A 19,806-nucleotide genomic window follows, 5' to 3' on the forward strand; every position below is an offset into this window, starting at 1 on the left:
ATGGTCCCTTTAGACTGACTAATGCCCATGCATGCATCCTAAAGAGAACATTGCTTTTGTGTAGCCTGTTTGTTCCTTCTGTGGCACATTCCTGATTGCTGCACGGCTGCACAACCGCTGAACCACCTAGCCTATCTGTCTCATCCTATCAATAGAAACCTATGGTCCTACAATCACAGCATCTAACTTTATCTTGAATGACTGTTAACCTGCATGGAAGCTTAATCTATGAATTAAATTGCAGTCCCGTGAAGAATGCTCTTCACAACATTCCTAAACCTTTTACCCATTTGCCTGCAATTGTGGTTCGACTCAATTGCAACTTGGCCATTCTTAAGCCATAAGAGGGTAGGTGGAAACATTCAGATGCAGCCCCACTTTCCCAATATTGCTGATGTGGAGGAAATATTGTGAACAACCAATCAAAAACAGAGTTAAATTAATGGAGATCAGCAGCTGACCTTTCTCCGAGTCGTGTGCATAACACATGTGGTAGGGAGTAGGAGAACAGGTTATAAAAATAAAGTAGAATAAGATACCGACATTCTTAAAGATCACTGAAACATAATCATGTACTGAAACAAATCTCTGTGGTTGGATTACTATCTACTCAAACTTAGATCACTATTTATGACATCGTCAGAACACAATTATGTTACAACCAACCTTGTGACACTCTCTTTATTTACCCTGTCTGTGTATCTATAGTGAATAGATCCTGACAGCTCTCTCCCAAACAACTTGCTCAAGAAAAATTAATAAAAGCGCCCTCTGTCAATTCCATTTGTGTGTACTTTATGTAACATGATGCAGGGTGTCTTAAAGGCATTTCATGGTTGAAGTGTCAATAAATGACTCAATATTCACTTTTAAAATTTAGAAGATGATCTCAACTGCTATATGTGTTTGCATCTTATCCAATATTTAAGAGCCAATGATACTTTTACTTTAAACGCTATTCGATTTTTAATTGAAAGCAACTTTTCTTTTATCAAGCAAAAATCTGTGATTCTGTTTTTGTGAGAAGATATTAATCACCTTCTCCAAATTATTTCTTCTCTCTGAACATCTTGGGCACGGATCACAGAATAATGATTCCCTTGCAGAGTTTCATGTCATCCCTCTAGGTATGCTATGGGCCCTGCCTAATCCCTCTGGTGGCACAGCTGAACCAACAAATATACTGGAGTGGGGGCAAATAAAAATGGCAGTGTGTGTTAGTATTGCAAAATGCAATGCGCCAATACCCACAGCCCCCACACACTCGGTGCATGATATTGTCATGAGATAGGAAAATGATCAAAATGGGCTGTTATTTGTTATGGTAAAAGGACTGTTTAAAGCTTCTGAACTGGAAGGACGTAACAAGATTTCTGCACTATCACTGATGCAAAGGATTCCGTGACACGCAGTAACCCAATAATAGTGCAGATCCAATACCATGATTTGTTCACTGCAGCCTGTGTTTGCTACTGCTGGCTAGAAACCTAAACAATGCAAAAACAAATTACAGACAGAATGAAACCGCCTGTCAATCTTCACCAGCTTAAAAGACATGTTCAGACGACGCATAATCTCAGGGCTCTGATGATGCTGATAATTCATTCTGGCTTTTCTCTTGCAGTTCAGTGCCCAGCTGAGCCCCTTGATGTTAATACCTTGCCAACAGCAACACTTTGGCAGGAGTGCCTTAACAAAGTTTCTTGTGATCTAGGACTGAGAATGAGAGGGCACAGATTTAAGGTAATTTGCAAATGAAGTAAAAGCGATATAAGAAAAAACTTTTTTCTGCAGCCAGTAGTTAACATCTGGAATGCACTACTCGAGAGTGTGGTGGATGCAGGTTCAATCAAGGCATTCAAAACTTATTTGAAAAGGAACAATGTGCAGGGTTATGGGGAGAGGGCAAGAGAATGGCACTAAGTAAACTGATCATTCCGAGAGCCAGTGCAGATACGATAGGCCGAATGGTTTCCTTCTACTCTGTAAAAATTCCGTGATTCCGTGAATGCCTGAAAGGGTGTAGGAAGTAGATTCAAAACTAACCTTCAAGGGACAATTAGTATAAATATTTGAAGGGAAACATTTACAGGGCTATGGGAAAAGACACGAAAGCGGGATTAATTAGATAGCCTTACCACATACCTGGCACAGGCATAATGGACCAAATGGCCTCCTTTTCTGTGTTGTAACATTCTGTGATTCTAGGAAGAAAGGCAAACCTTAAAAAGGCCCAAGACCTAACAAAACCAATTGTTTTCACAGCCTCCCCCGAGGGAAAAAAAATCAGCTGTTAAAAAGGTCCTTTCCAGAAGGACAGTTTTTTGTAATATTCATTCACATGTAGGCTTCGCTTGCTGGGCCAGCATTTATTGCCCATCATAAAAACATAGTAACTAAGAGCAAGAGTAGGCCATTCAGCCCTTCGAGCCTGCTCCACCATTCATTATGATCATGGCTGATCATCCAACTCAACAGCCTGCTCCCGCTTTCTCCCATATCCTTTGACACCTTTTGCCCCAAGAGCTATATCTAACTCCTTCTTGAAAACATACAATGTTTTGGTCTCAACTACTTTCTGTGGTAGCGAATTCCACAGGCTCACCACTCTCTGGGTGAAGAAATTTCTCCTTATCTCAGTCCTAAATGGTCTACTCCATATCCTCAGACTGTGACCACTGGTTCTGGACTCCCCCACCATCGGGAACATCCTTCCTGCAGCTACCCTGTCTAGTCCTGTTAGAATTTTATAGGTTTCCATGAGATCCCCCCTTATTCTTCTGAACTCCAGCGAATATAATCCTAATTGACTCAATCTCTCCTCAGATGTCAGTCCCACCATCCCAGGAATCAGAGGTAAACCTTCGCTGCACTCCCTCTATAGCAAGTACGTCCTTCCTCAGATAAGGAGACCAAAACCGCACACAATATTCCAGGTGTGGTCTCACCAAGGCCCTGTACAATTGCAGCAAGACATCCCTGTTGCTGTACTCGAATCCTCTGGCTATGAAGGCCAACATACCATTTGCCTTCTTTACCGCCTGCTGCACCTGCATGCTTACCTTCAGCGACTGGTATACAAGGACACCCAGGTCTCGTTGCACATTCCCCTCTCTCAATTTAGAGCCATTCAGATAATAATCTGCCTTCCTATTTTTGCTACCAAAATGGATAACCTCACATTTATCCACATTATACTGCATCTGCCATGCATTTGCCCACTCACTCAGCTTGTCCAAATCACACTGAAGCATCTCTGCATCCTCCTCACAGCTCACCCTCCCACCCAGCTTTGTGTCATCTGCAAATTTGGAGATATTACATTTAATTCCCTCATCTAAATAATTAATATATATTGTGAATCCCTAGCTGCCCTTGAGAAGGTGGTGGTGAGCTGCCTTCTTGAACCGCTGCAGTCCATGTGGTGTACTGCTAGGAAGGGAGTTCCAGGATTTTGACTCAGTGACAGTGAGGAACAGTGGTATATTTCCAAGTCAAGATGGTGAGTGACTTGGAGGGGAACTTCAAGCTGTTGGTGTTCCCATGTATCTGCAGCCATTGTCCTTCTAGATGGTAGCGGTTGTGGGTTTGGAAGGTGCTGTCGAAGGAGCCTTGGTGAATTCCTGCAGTGCATCTTGTAGATGGTACACATTGCAGCTACTGTGCGTCGGTGGTGGAAGGAGTGAATGTTTGTGGATGTGGTGCCAATCAAGTGGGCTGCTTTGCCCTGGATGATTTCAAGCTTCTTGAGTGTTGTGGGAGCTGCACTCATCCAGGCAAGTGGTGGGAGTATTTCATCACACTCCTGACTTGGGCCTTGTAGATGGTGGACAGGCTTTGGAGAGTCAGGAAGTGAGCTACTCGTCACATGATTTCTAGCCTCTGACCTGTTCTTGTTGCCACAGTATTTATATGGCTAGACGAGTTCAGTTTCTGGTCAATGGTAACCACCCCCACCAAGAGGTTGATAGTTACAGGCCATCAAAGTGGTTTTGTTCTCACTGGCCTGGATATAACTGCTCAGTTGCTGGGCAGAGTACAGCTGCCAAATGCAAAATCACCCAAAATGAATGTCTTGCATTAGCTTCAAAGTAAACCATCCTCTCTGGAGGGATTAGAAAGTGTATGGACATGGGAAATGTAGTCAATGTGATTCTTTTGGAGTCTTACAAAGCATTTAGTGACCTATCAGAAAGGCAAAGGCCCAAGGCAAGTTGGCAGAAGGCTAAAGGTTGGAAAGTACCGAGCAGCTGCATATCTAGTGCTATATTTGAGGGATCCGAGTTGGGCCTTCTCTTGGTTTCCATAGATGCAAATGATCTAGACTTGAACCTAGTGGGAATGATATTAACATTGTCTACATCAAAATTAGGCAACAAATATAAACCGCGAAGAATCAAGAGGACAGAGAGGTTAGGGAAATATGAAACAAATAGGTGAACACAGATAAATATGTAAGGCTGGATTGTGGAGTCAGTGGCAAACTAAAACCATTCATCGCTGACCTCGAACGAAGTCTCCTCTATTAGCATGTAGTGGTTCTACAACTGATTACAGTGCTCTTTACTGGATATTCTTACATGGAGCTACAGTAACATCATCAGCCAATTACATTAAAAGATTTTGACAGACCCCAAAACAGGAAACAAAAAGCACAAAAATAAAATCATCTTTAAAACATTTTACATAGAGCAAATTAAAGATTTTATTTTGTTATTTGTTCATGGGATGTGGGCATCGCTGGCTGGGCCAGCATTTATTGCCCACCTTGAGAAGGCATTTAAGAGTCAACCACATTGCTGTGGGTCTGGAGTCACATGCAGATTTCCTTCCCTAAAGGGCATTAGTGAACAAGATTGTTTTTACGACAATCTGCATTGGTTTCATGGTCAACATTACTGAGACTAACTTTCAGTTCCTGATATTTGTTTTCATTAATTGAATTTAAATTTCATCATTTGCCATGGTGGGATTTGAACCCGGTCCCGCAGAACATTACCCTGGATAACTGGAGTACTAGTCTAGCGACAATACCACTATGCCACCGCCTCCCCTAACACGGTTGAAGGTAGAAACTAAAATATTCAAAAATAACTTAAAATAATGATTTTTAAATCTACTAATTCATTATTTAACAGCATTCCACGATTGTAAAATTATTTTTTTTAAAGGGCCAGTTCTGTTGTTCATCAAATTTTATTAATCACATTGTAGTTAAGATCTCACTTCCAGTCAATTAAACAAGATGTAACTTTTTGTAGGGTTTCTAGTAGTGACATGGGCGCAGGAAACTGATTTCAATGATTGCTGGCTCTGGGAGTTCCAGAGCGTAGCCTGTGTCTGGAACCAAGCGACAGATCATAACTTCCAGGTTTCCATGTTATTCTGCACTTATCCTGTACTTTTAAGTTACAGCCAGTTCCACAGGGATAATATCGGTGAACGCTGGCAATTCATCATCAAATCCTCCACATGCCCCAGCTCCACCAAATATTGTCCCATTCTACTGTAGTACATTCAAGGAAAATCAGAGAATGGAAACATACCCTAAAGAGATGACAAGAAATCTTTTCTTTCAGAGGATTGTGCGACTTTGGAACTCTGTCTCAGGGGGTGGTGAGGGCAGGGTCATTGAATATTTTTAAAGCAGAGGTAGATAGATTCTTGTTAAGCAAGGGAATCAAAGGTTAGCGGGGTTAGATGGGAATGTCGAAATCGAAACACAAGATTAGCCATGATCTTATTGAATGGTGGAGCAGGCTCGAGCGGCCGAATGGTCTACACCTGTTCCTATTTCTTATGGAACATTCAACATGGTATAAAGAAGTATAAATACAGCTAAAAGATAGGATTTCAAATAAGATTCCATAAAAAGGGCAAATTTAATTCTGAGTTTTTTCTCTCATGGGAAATGGGTAAGTACAAGAACACATGAATGTGATGATGAATCCAACAAGGTACTAATTAGACTGCAAATGGATTGCTGTGTGCAGTTTTAGGTGCATAGAAATAGTATAACATTTTTTTCTTTATTCTTTCATGGGATGCGGGCATCACTGACTAGGCCAGCATTTGTTGCCTATCCCTATTTGCTTTTGAACTGAGCGGCTTGCTAAGCCATTTCTGAGGGCAGTTACGAATTAACCACATTGCTGTGGATCTGGAGTCACATGGAGGCCAGACCAGGTAAGGATAACAGATTTCCTTCCCTAAAGGACATTAGTGAACAAGATTGTCTATTGTCGTAAAAACAATCAATAGATTGGTTTCATGGTCAACATTACTGAGACTAACTTTCAGTTCCTGATTTTTTTTTTTTATTAATTGAATCTAAATTCCACCAGCTGTTCTGGTGGAATTTGAACCCATGTCCCCACAGCATTAGCCTGGGCCTCTGGATTACATTAGTAACATTACCATTATGCCACCGTCTCATTTGGACATGGCCAAGGAAGAGAGAATGTAATTATGATGATGACAGACTTAACCATTTATAGCTATATTCATGGTACCATAGAAGGTTAAACAACATCTTATGGAACTCTTCAAAAATATTCATAAATTGAGGAAGGAAATTATGGCAGTTTACGTCTGATAACTGATAAGTGAACTGCCAGTCCATTTTGGGAAGAAGCTAAGGTTTAGTACTGAAAAGGGTGAGCGCAAAGACCATTTTTTAAGGAATATTAGGTATAAATATGGAATGTTCCAGTCGTAAGTATTAAAGATGTGTCAATTACAATGTTTAAGAAGGAATTAGATAAACTTTTGAAGGGCAAAAGTATTACCAGGTATAGAACAAGGAGAAGAGGTTAGAGTGGGTAACTCTAGCAGAAAGCTTGTACCAGCAAGTCTAATGACCTCCTCTTGGCCTCAATTTCCTTATTAATAATTCAATTTGGCCACAAGTACTAATCTGACTTTTGGGAGGGTTACAACTATGATTAGTATCACATTTGGGGCATTGGTGCAGTACTGCTACTGAAGTTATAGCAGAGGGAGCTTCATTCCACATTCTAACTGGACATGTCGGCGCTTACATGAAGTATAAAAAGTAGGCAAGATTCTTCCACTCCCAATAGATAAGCTTTCAGGCATCTAGATTCTTAATAATGAATTTTATATTTTGACCTAGCCAGTTTAAATGTTCTTACGTGACCTACAATCAAGGCTACTGCATGAAATAATTTGCAAGGTTCAGCTCAGCCACATGAAACACAAATCTAAAGCACCTGAGTGGGCACTGCTGAAGCACAAGCTTCAGCCAGGGCAAACTGGAAAGACATAGCGCAGAATTTTACAGTCCCTCGCCAGCGGCTTTGCAAGCACAGGGGGGCCTGTAAAGTTCCACGATAGCTTTCCCACTGCCCTCCTGCATCTCCGGATCTGCCCGCAATTTTACAGGGGACAGGCAAGGTCTAGGCCAGCCGGCTTGTCCTTGCTCCAATTGAGGCCCTTAAGTGGGCAATTAGTGACCGCTTAAAAGTACCATTTCCCACTTTAAGCGGTCACTAAAATACCATTTCCCACTTGGCTTCAATTTTGAGGCTGGCAAGAGGAATTAAGGGGAGGGGGGTAACCCAGCAAGGCTTTGGCCTTTGGCACCCGCACTTAGTTGGTCCAGAACTCTTGAGACTTCTTGAGACTGCTTGTAGTCCCAATCCTGGCCTTTGCTATACTGGCGCTGCTGAGACCACAGACCAGTCCACCAATCTCGAATGAGGGGCAGGAGCCCTGTCTCCAGCCAATTAACGGACCCTGGAACGTTAAATAACTGCAGGGCAGTCAGTGTTGGCGGGGATGCATAGCCTGCTGACTCTTCAGGTGGCGGGGCAGGAAACCTCACCATCCGAAAAGTCCTGTCCATATAGTTTAAAGGAACTTTACCATTGACCAATGTATATTGTCTTCCTAACTCCAAGAAATTTACAGCTTATACAGAGTTGAGGTGCATGATCAAACAGGATGGTGGGATAGGCTTGAAGGACTGGAAAGGGGTGATGGTGGCATAGTGGTAATTTCAGTAGACTAGTAATCTCGAGGCTCAGGCTTATACTCTGAGGACACGGGGTCAATTCCCACCATGGCAGCTGGTGCAATTTAAATTCAATTACTCCTATATCTTGTGACTGAATTGTCTATTCCTGTTCCTTTGTTACTTTAATGAATTATTACTATTATGTCCCAGATATTGTATTAAAATATAATGTTTACCTAAACCTATCTTATTGCATTAAAGAAGCCACTTAATCATCTCCTGTTCATTATCAGTATCATTACTGACCCCAATTTGGGTGAGGGAACTAAAAAAAACACAGCAGAATTAAAACAAATACATCTCACCACAACCAAATAATAGATTAAAAGAACCAACAACCAGCAGGTTGAAAAAGCAGCTTTATGCTACTGCTCTGAAAACATTACTCTTCCCCAACCATTTTTGCATGGCATTGTTTATTCTGGTTCTAGGACTAACTTTATCTTTAAATTATATTTATTTTTAGGTACATTACCTAAAGAACCATCCTTCCTACCTTTACCCAGGCAACTCACTGCTACATTTTTGAAATCTTAACTGTCTTTGGCCCAGAATTCATAACAATACTTTTGCAAGCATTGCTCTGCTCAGTCGCTTCCTCACATCCACATTTGATGCTTTTATCCCAACAGACCCTTTACTCTTTTCCACCCAGGAATGGCCCACATCTTCACTCCATCAAGTTCCAAGAGGCACAAACTTGAGCATATCTGGGACACAACAAGAAGCTTTTCACACAATAGTCTGAATGAATTTGTGTGCAAGGGAGTGGATATAAAAAAAACCCTGGAATTATTTGGAAAATAGCTTCATGCTCTAATGGAGGAATAGAGGAATTATAGTTGAAACGAATTAGGATAGGCCAAATTTTATTTATCTAACATATAATCTTCTGAAATCAGGGTAGAATATGCCCATAGTTTAAAAAAAGTGAGCATAAGCTTTATAAGCTGCGACAAGTGCCTCTCTGCTTAATGCACTCCATTTCTGTCACAGGCAATATGTGTGGAATAGGTGCTCTCAAAAATCTAACATATAATATTTAAAAGGAATATAACCCAGGGAATTCTGATAAAAATGTATTTGTAAACTTAAACCTCGGTTAGGAGCACAGGAATTGCGAGACAAACAATGACCAAGTTGCATCTAGTTCATCTTCTACAATCCTGGTAGTTACATGATACAATATAATTGTTGACTAATCATACAATTAATCTTTATCAATTAGTCTACCACAGAATCAGACATGAGGTGAGGAAAACCCCAACTTTGGGAACCATTAAGTCCGAGTCAACTGTTGCATCCAATCATTCTACTACGTCATGTTAAAACTAAACAATCAGGAATTAAATTTTAGTCTCTATTACTGACAGAAAATTGCAAATACGATTTCCATAAACCATTCCTGATATTCTCCAACAACACAAATACATCTGAATTATAAATTAATAGATTAGATTAACACTATTTAAGGTCAAGTTCTCACTTCCAGTATTTCCGATCTTGCTCTGTCCGCATATTGGGATTAACTCAAGTTGGTCACTCTTAAAATACGTGCAGTCTTCCATGCATTATTTTTCCTGGTGGACTAGTCTTAAGACCATAAGACGTAGGAGAAGTAGGCCATTCGGCCCATTAAGTCTACTCCACCATTCAATGAGATCATGGCTGCTCTGATAATTCTCAACTCCACTTTCCTGCCTTTTCCCCATAACCCTTGAGCTGTAAACTTGCCTATAAAAATTAATTACAAGTAACTTAACAAACAGCTCAATTATTTTATAGCCACGTCAAAAAAGAAACATTTGTCCTGCACTTCATGAGAGGGGGTGGAGGAGAAAGCTACTGGATGGAGAAAAAAAACCTGGCAACTGTATTGTACATCCTGAAATGCGACTTGCCTTGGCAACTGGTCAGAACATTGTTCAGCATATCAGGCAGGATTTTTCAGAATGGCAGGGTTTCCCGCCCTGCCATCTGAAGAGTCATCAGGGAACACTTTCCCTCCAACACTGGCTGCCCAACAGCTATTTAACGCGCTAAAGAATGTTAATTGGCTGGAGACAGGACTTCCAACCCTCACTCAGGAGGAAGTCCCACATCAGAGAGCTACTCTGTAATCCCAGCAGCATTAGCAGCAGCAATGATTAGGACTGGGACTACAAGCAGTCCCCAACAGTCCTCCTCCAAGCCAAAAATATCATTTTTGGCTTGGAAGAGGACCCCTCCACCAAAATATCATTTTTCCTCCAATTCTGGCCTCTCATGCATCAGACTTTCAGGCATGATTGAGTAACCTGGACTCTCAACAATGATGACCATTTGGACGAGTGTTGGGACTGTCAGCGCTGGTGGAACTGTATGCCATCAAATATCACTGCTTTCAAAAGAGAAGAGAACAAGGGAGGAAAATGCAAGAATAAACAAAATGCTTCAGTTCATGATCTTGTGTCTTGTTCAGGTTGGCAGACTGAAACTATCTGGTTATGAACAGGCTAGTTAGAGGCATGTCACAAAGGAACAGATGAAGTAAATCATGTGTTGTGTTAATCTAGGAATCACATTTATGTAACTAAGAATAAAATTGTGAAAGTTTAACTCAATGATTCAGTTTCAACATGTTGCCCATTTTAAAGGTAAACTTCTCAGTTTAGCACTGACCTGAGTACTTTTGCCACATCCCAGTTTGCCAGAAACCAGTACCACATTATTGTTAACAAGGCTTTCCATGAAGTAGTACTTGATACTCCAAACTGGCAGAGCTTTTCTCCGTTTTAGTAGCTCGTAGTACCGCGAGGAAAAAGGTAATCCGTCAAAAGGATTGACTTCCAGATCACCATTATCACAGTTCAAGCCCTCGTCTTCGTCATCCTCTAACTCCGAGTTATCACCATTCAGTTTTAGGGAGGAGACTGAGATAGAGTCAGCAGCTGGCCCACTACCATCAGCTTCGCTGTCCATCCTGCCAATGTCCATTTTGCTAAGTCACCTTTACAATCCAAGTGCTGTCTTCAAAACTGCAAAGAAACAAGGGAAATGAGAAATTAAAGACCGCCAGAAGAAGTGACACAGTATGAAACAGCCATGTAACTAGAGCTCACACTTAGACTTTCCTTATCTCAACTGTGGCCAAAGGCTAGGTACGATCAACCAATAACAGAAAGCAGCAAGAAGAGGATTACCAAAAGTTGCTCTGATCCCCCAGCTGACAACTCCATCTCTGCCACCTCCTTATACAGTGGTTTGGGCAAGTCCTGTTCTCTCAGCCAGGGGTTAATTCAGCAATGGTTCAGAATTTATCGAGACAGTTTTTAAAGTAAAGTTCCTTTTTCTTTATAAAAATCAAGTCTAGAATGACTAGAAGTTTGGATTCTGATCAAATTCCAGCACAGCCAAGTCAGGTGCTTTTGTTTCATAATATCATGAGAAATAGGAGCAGCAGTAGGCCATTCAGTCTTTCCAGTCTGTTCTTCCATTCAATAAGAATTTTCTATCTCATCCCCATATCTCTCAAGCCCAAAAATCTATTGAGCTCTGTCTTGAATTTACTCAGTGACTGGGGTGAAGAATTCCATAGATTCACAACTCTCCAAGTGAAGAAATTTCAGTCCTCCTACATGGTCGACCTCTTTTCCTGAGACTGTGATCCCCTAGTTCTAGACTCTCCAGCCGGGGGCAGCCTGTCAGCATTTACCCTGTCAAACCCTCTAAGAATTTTATACATTTCAATGAAATTTCATCTCGTTCTTCAAAACTCTCGGGATTATAAGCTTGCACACGAACAGGAGAGCGAGCACATCCTGAGTGGGACACAGCCAGAGGGGTATTCGGAATTTGGTGCAAAGCGGGAATTGAACTGGTAAGTCTCTTTAATTTTTCTAAGTTCAGTAGTCTAGTTAAAAGGTTGGTAAGGTAGTTGACTCAGCTGACTGTGTGACAGTTAACTGTCAATCACCTGAAGCCTGATTAGGGCCTGAATAGGGGTTAATTACTATTTGAAGCTTAACTAGTGGTGAGTCAAGTCAGCTCTATTTAAGAAAGGGACTATCTGGAAGCATGCAACAGTATGCTTGCACATGAACAGGACAGCGAGCACATCGTGAGTGGGACACAGCCAGAGTGGGTATTCTGAATTTGGTGCAAAGTTGGAATTCGGTGCATAGGGACGAGGTGCTCTTTGCATTTTTTCCATGCTATCCAACTTCTCAAACATTCAGAGCATGCTGCAGCAGTAGAAGCTACAAGGGAAAGGAATCACTGGTAAGTAGTGGGTAAGGTATTTACTACTTTAATTGCTTATAGTTTAAGGTCTTTTTGTGGTTTACAGTTTGTGTACTCTGCAGTAACGAGGATCAGGAAAGAAGGGCCCTAGAGTAATTGACTTAAAAGGTTTAATTTAAAGGGATAAGTCATGGCAGGAGCGCTCAAAGCCGTGGTGTACTCCATGTGGGAAGCTGGGGACATTTCCAATGCCCAGGACCAGCATGTGTGCAAGAAGTGTGCCCAGCTGCAGCTCCTGGAAGCTCGGGTTTCAGAGCTGGAACAGCGGCTGGGAACACTGTGGAGCATCCGCGAGTCTGAGAGCATTGTGGATAGCACGTTTAGAGAGGTGGTCTAGAAGATGAAGGGACTTGAGGAAGGAAGGGAATGGGTGACCACCAGGCAGTCCAAGAGAAACAGGCAGGTAGTTCAGGAGTCCCCTGGGGTCCCGCTCGCAAATCGGTATTCCATTTTGGAGGCTGATGAGGGCGCTGGTTCCTCCAAGGAACGCGGACAGAGCCAAGCTTCTGGCACCATAAGCAGCCTGTCTGTACAGGAGGGGAGGAAGAGCAATAGTAATAGGGGATTCTATAGCCAGGGGAACAGATAGGCGCTACTGTGGCCATCAACGTGACTCCATGAAGGTATGTTGCCTCCCCGGTACTAGGGTCCGGGATGTCACTGAACGGCTGCAGGGCATCCTGAAGTGGGAGGACGATAAGGCAGAGGTCATGGTGCATGTTGGTACCAAAAATATAGGTAGAAAGAGGGATGAGGTCTTGCATTAAGAATTCAGGGAGTTAGGAAGTAGACTAAAAAGCAAGACCTCTCTGGTTGTAATCTCTGGATTACTCCCAGTGCCACGTGCTAGCAAGCTCAGAAATAGGAGAATAGCACAGATGAATACGTAGCTTAAGAGTTGGTGCAGGAGGGAGGGTTTTAGATTTCTGGATCACTGGGACTGTTTCTGGGGAACGTGGGACCTGTACAAGCGGGACGGCCTACTCTGAACCACAGCGGGACTAACATCCTTGCGGCTGTGTTTGCTAGTGCTGTTGGGAGGAGTTTAAACTAATTCGCCAGGGGAAGGGGACACAGAAAGTTAGCAGAATAGGGACACATCATAATACAGTAAAACAATCAAGTCAGAGGGAGTACAGCTGCAGTAAGCTTCAAGGGAGTAAGGCAAGGCTGGATGGCCTCTACTTTAATGCCAGGAGTGTTACAGGTAAAACGGATGAGTTAAGGGTGAGGATTGACATGTGGAATTGTGATATAGTAGCCATCACTGAGATGTGGTTGAGGGAAGGGCAGGATTGGCAGCTCAACATTCTGGGATATAGAATCTTCAGGCGAGACAGGGAAGGGGGTAAAAGGGGAGGAGGCGTTGCATTATTAGTTAAGGAGTCAGTTACTGCAGTAGAGATGATATCTTGTAGGGGGCATTGAATATAGCTTTGTGGGTAGAGCTTAGGAATAAAAAAGGGGCAACCACATTATTAGGTGCTTATTATAAACCCCCAGATAGTCAGTGTGAAATTGTGGAGCAAATATGTGCACAATTTGTGGAGGTGTATAAAAACAATAACGATAGTGATTTCAACTTTCCCAACATTAATTGGGATAGACATAGTGTTAAGGGCTTGGATGGAGTGGATTTCTTGAAATGTGTACAGGAGAACTTTTTAGGTCAATATGTAGAGGGTGCAACAAGGGAAGGTGCATTGCTGGACCTAATTCTGGGGAATGAAGTCAGACAGGTGGCTGAGGCGGTCCTGGGTGAGCGTTTTAGTGATAGCGACCACAACATGGTACAGTTTAAGTTTGTTATGGACAAAGAAATCGACAAGTTGCAAAAAAATGTTTTGGTTTGGGGGAGAGTGGATTTTAGTAAAATAAGGCAGGATCTGGCCAAGGTAGACTGGGAACAACTACTTGTGGGGAAATCTACAGAGGAACAATGGGGGTTGTTCAAAAAGGAAATGGGGAGGGTACAGGCTCAACATGTTCCCTCTAGGGTGATAGGCAGGGGTAAATGCCCAGAGAACCATGGATTACAGAGATATTCAGGTTACGATGAGAAGGAAAAGAGAGGCTTTTAGCAAGTACAAGGGAAGCAAATCAGCAGAGGCATTAGTGGAGTATAGACAGTGCAGGGTGGAGCTTAAGAAAGCAATTAGGAGAGCAAAGAGGGGATATGAGAAAGCTCTGGCTGGTAAAAATAGGGAAAATCCTAAGATATTCTATAAGTATATCAATGGGAAGAGGATAAACAGGGAAGGAGTAGGGCCCGTAAGGGACCAAGGGGGCAATCTATGGGTGGAGCCAGAGCACATCGCTCGAGTGTTGAATGAATACTTCACGTCCGTCTTCACCCAAGAGAATGAGGATGAAGGTATCGAACTCGGGGAGAGAGACTGCGAGGTTCTAAAGCAAATTGAAATAGGGAGACACAAGGTATTGGAGGTGTTGACAGGCTTAAAAGTGGAAAAACTTCCAGGTCTGGATGATTTGTGTTCCAGACTGCTGAGGAAGGCAAGGGAGGAGATTGCAGGGGCTCTGTCCCAAATTTTTAATTCCCCTCTGGCCACAGGGGAGGTGCCAGAGGACTGAAGAACAGCTAATGTGGTTGACCAGGTGTGTAGATGAGGGTAGTGCAATTGATGTAGTTTATATGGATTTCAGCAAAGCCTTTGACAAGGTCCCACATGGGAGACTTATAAAGAAGGCAAAGGCACATGGGATACTGGGTAATTTGATAAGGTGGATTCAAAATCGGCTTAGTTGTAGAAGGCAGAGGGTGATGACAGAAGGATGCTTTAGTGACTGGAAGCCAGTGTCCAGTGGCGTACCACAGGGATCTGTGCTGGGTCCCCTATTATTTGTCATTTATATAAATGACATAGATGACTATGTGGGGGGTAGGATTAGTAAGTTTGCGGATGACATAAAGATTGGCCGGGTGGTTAACAGTGAGGTTGAGTGTCTTGGGCTACAGGAAGATATAGACAGGATGGTTAAATGGGCAGATGGAATTTAACCCTGAAAAGTGTGAGGTGATACACTTTGGAAGGAGTAATTTGACAAGGAAGTATTCAATGAACTGCATGGCATTAGGAAGTTCTGAGGAACAAAGGGACCTTGGCGTGTGTGTCCATAGATCTCTGAAGGCAGAGGGGCATGTTAGTGGGGTGGTGAAAAAGGCATATGGGACACCTGCCTTTATCAATCGAGGCACTGATTACAAAAGTAGGGAGGTCATGTTGGAGTTGTATAGAACTTTGGTGAGGCCACAGATGGAGTACTGTGTGCAGTTCTGGTCGCTGCATTTTGGAAGGATGTGATTGCACTGGAGGGGGTGCAGAGGAGATTCACCAGGATATTGCCTGGGAGGAAACATTTAAGTTATGAAGAGAGGTTGGATAGACTTGGGTTCTTTTCGTTGGAGCAGAGAAGACTGAGTGGCAACCTGATCGAGGTGTACAAGATTATGAGGGGCATGGACAGGGCGGATAGGGAGCAGCTGTTGCCCTTAGTTGAAGGGTCAGTCACAAGGGGGCATAAGTTCAAGGTGAGGGGCAGGAGGTTTAGGGGGGATGTGAGGAAAAACTTTTTACCCAGAGGGTGGTGACGGTCTGGAATGCACTGCCTGGGAGGATGGTGGAGGCGGGTTGCTTCACGTCCTTTAAAACATACCTGGATGAGCACTTGGCACGTCATAACATTCAAGGCTATGGGCCAAGTGCTGGTAAATGGGATTAGGTAGGTAGTTCAGGTGTTTTTCACGTGTCGGTGCAGACTTGATGGGCCGAAGGGCATCTTCTGCACTGTGATTCTGTGATAGTCTATTCACTCTCCACCAACCATCCCCTCCACCCCCATAGGAAAATACCCTCATCCGGGGAATGAGAGGTCAAAACTTCATTGTATTCCCTCTAAGACTCCTTCCTTAGGTAAAAAACTTAAAACTTTGTGTTTCCTACATCAGCCACCTGGTGACATCTCCCACTGAGAACATTAATTTATTGAACATGAGGGATGACTGAAGGTAGTTTTACACTGTCAGATCATACCCACCACCAAACAAGTTTGAGGCTGCTCAAGCTCATTTCATGCAAGATAGCCCCTTATAGACAGCAATCAGAGAATACCTTTTGTCCCATTAATGAACTGCACATCCTGCTTTTTATTTACTCAGCATTACAGTATAATGTGCCTACTACTGAAATATATAGGGGCTTGGACGTAAGTTGAACAAGCAGTTTAAGCATATTTACTTCACACAGAAAATAGTAAATGTGTGAAGGTGGATAATGTTCAAAATTCAACAGGGTCCCAGATGGGACTTATGATTTATGGAACAATAGAGAATAATAAGAAAGAAAAGCAGCTAGTAGTACTGTTAACTTTGGACTCATCAGATGATGTGCAAGGGAATTTTTCAGTTCTATACATTCCTGACTTGTCAGGGAACTGATGGAGAAACTAATTGCAGGAATAAGATAATACCAAACTACTGATAAAGATGTTTTCTAAACAAGCATTATGCATTGTAGGAACTAATTTAAGAAGCATGGCATCGAATGCAAGAAGTTTCAAATGCGATCCAGAAACACTGCGGATTTATAATCATCAATCTCAGTCACCAAAAGATAGAGGTATTTTGGTGCTGATTTTCTCCTGACCTTATTTAAGGTAACAAGTGCTACATCAGGGTACAATTTATATTCTACTTGAATACTGCAAATAAAGGAAAATATTGTTCACCTGCACACTACAACTTTCTAATTCTGCACAATATTCAGTAGTGGGGAACTATGGAACAGCATTTTTGCAAATTACCCAACAGAAACAGGTGCATATCCTGGAATGAAATGTACTAACCATTTTGTACTTGAGGGTTGAATCTGCTTTGTCTCAGCTATTTTCTTAGTGCCAAGTGCTACATGGTTGCTGTCTCAATGCAGATAGTATCCATGTTGGAATTTTCACCATCAGACCCTAAATTGCCCCACAGCCAATTAAATACTTTCGAAAAGTGTGGACACTGTTGTAGGAAATGAGGCAGCCAATTTGTATACAAGATCCAACAAACATCAGTTGTAAATAACTACTAATGTTGTCATTTCCACTTATTTAAATATGTTGGACAATTATAGGAGAGCTTGGAGCCTAGAGTGAAATCATGGTAAAGCTCGAGGAGTGAGGTTAACCAGTTAATTGACAGGAAATTTTATCTGCCAGAGTTACTTGTGGACATATATGTCATAGCTCAGCAATGATAAAGACATTTGTACATATTTATATCACATGTTTAAAATACTTTGTGAGCTTCAATCATTAAGTGCAGAATAAGAAAAATGCAGCAGTTTCCAGCAGACATGTGGCCACCCTCCTCACAAATCCAAGAATAACTCACTATAATTCTGCTTACCCACATGGACCAGGATCACAAGGTCAAATTTAACCCAGTCATTTTGGTAAGTATATAAGAACAGAACAGATGGGGAGGCAATGGTATTGTCGTTGGACTAATATTCGAGAGACCCAGGGTAATGCTCCGGGTTTGAATCCTGCCACAGCAGATGGTGGAATTTGAATCCAATAAAAATCTGGAATTAAAAGTCATGAGACATTATCGATTGTTGTAAGAACCCATCTGGTTCACTAATGTCCTTACCCGGTCTGGCCTATAAGTGACTCGAGGCCCACAGCAATGCAGTTGATTTTTAAATGCCCTGTAAACAAGGGCAATTGGGGATGGGCAATAAATGCTGGCCTAGCCAGTGATGCCCACAACCCATGAACGAAAAAGAAAAGTTGCTGGCACAGATCTCACAGCCCGTCGAGCCTGCTTCGCCATTCAATATGATCATGGCTGATCTTCTGCCTCAACTCCACTTTCCTCCAGCACCCCATATCCCTCAATTCTCTGAGAGGCCAAAAATCTGTCTATCTCAGCCTTAAATTTATTCAAGTCTGAAACATCGCAAACTCTTTAGGGTAGTGAATTCCAAGATTCACAACCCTTTGAGCAAAGAAACTTCTTCTCACCTCAGTCCTTATCCTGAGGCTGTGACCCAGTGTTCTAGATTCCTAAGCTAGGGGAAACTATCTCTCAGTAAGAAAATAAAACTAACACAAATATTATAATTCTCACAAGCCAAATTTACCCTAGAGTTTACTCTTTTCATTTTGAGGTATATTTTATAGGTGCACATGACAGCAATTCACTATAAGCATTCTAAGGCATGATAAGGTGCTTTATCATACAAAGTTGTTTTTTAGCCAAGTCCTTTGTTGTAAGACTTTATATCCCAGTAAAGATCAAAGTACTATCTCCAGTCACAACCCTACACAATGCATAAGTGGACTGCTGGGTGTTTCTCACTCACCTATAAGCTGTACTGTAGCAACTCGTCGAGGCTTCCTCACCAGCACCTCCCAAACACATGACATCTACTGCCTAGATGGACAAGGACAGCAGGAGCATGACAATACCACTAGCTGCAAGTTCCCCACCATCCTGACTGGGAAATATATCGCCGTTCCTTCGCTGTCACTGGGCCAAAATCCTGGAACTCCCTCCCTAACAGCACTGTGGGTGTACCTACATCACATGACTGCAGCAGTTCAAGAAGACAGCTCACCACCACTTTCTCAAGGGCAATAAGGTATGGGCAATAAAAACTGGCCGCGTCAGCAACGCCCACACCTTACGAATGATTAAAAACTATATTCACCTGGAGACTTCACTGAAATCATTGTGACAATACTGTGTCCATTAAAAATAGAATACATTCATTTGTATTCAATATCATTTTTTAAAATAAAAAAAGTGCACTGTTTATTCCCAAAAGACATTTCACACTATCCAAATTGTTTAATATTGCCAGTATTTTGAAAGAATGCTGCAAAACTGCCAGCAAACAAAAGTAGCTTTTGGCAAACTTTGATGTTGGAAAGGTTGCTGCGGTGGGAGGGCTTTTTGAACAGGAACAGCCTTGCATCACCCATCACGACGTGTGTGACCCGATGAGAGTTTGCAACAAATTTTACACCATTGCATCACTCACTGCCCGGAATAACCTTTCACGGCTATTTTTGCAAGAAAAAAACAAAAGCACACGTTTTGTTGAACAGGGTGTCCCTCATGAAGGACTGCGTGACATGGGGTTCTAATCTGGAGCAAGAAAAAGTCATTCAACCCACTGAGCTTATGCCATCCACATGCAATGATACTAAAAGGGACATCTACTTTAACACCAAGTGGTTGATTTAAATTTACATTGCCATTTCATTTACAGACCCTTCCCACACAGTGATTTTATTTATGGATGTATGTCCCACACCCACCCTCAACACCAAGGTCACAGTGATCAAGAGGCTTCTGAATTCAGAACACCTGCCTTTCTCCCCACTCCCCCTTTAAATTTCCTGATCATTTAAATATTAAATCACCAAGTTTCACGCTCAGGATAGATTTATATTTCAACAAAACTTCCCTC

The 19,806-nt window shown here is 42.2% G+C and overlaps 1 protein-coding gene across 2 annotated transcripts in view; it reads right to left on the reverse strand.

Moving 5' to 3' along the window:
- dqx1 (DEAQ box RNA-dependent ATPase 1) overlaps positions 1–19,806 on the reverse strand; it is a 164,113-nt gene that overhangs the window by 117,924 nt on the left and 26,383 nt on the right. For both annotated transcript variants that reach the window (XM_078554678.1, XM_078554671.1), the window contains exon 2: positions 10,700–11,055. In XM_078554678.1, the coding sequence (XP_078410804.1) occupies positions 10,700–11,014 (315 nt within the window). In that variant the 5' untranslated portion in view covers positions 11,015–11,055. The remainder of the gene's footprint in view (positions 1–10,699; positions 11,056–19,806) is intronic.

Source organism: Cetorhinus maximus, chromosome 1, assembly GCF_964194155.1.
Source record: "Cetorhinus maximus chromosome 1, sCetMax3.hap1.1, whole genome shotgun sequence".
Classification (NCBI taxonomy): domain Eukaryota; kingdom Metazoa; phylum Chordata; class Chondrichthyes; order Lamniformes; family Cetorhinidae; genus Cetorhinus; species Cetorhinus maximus.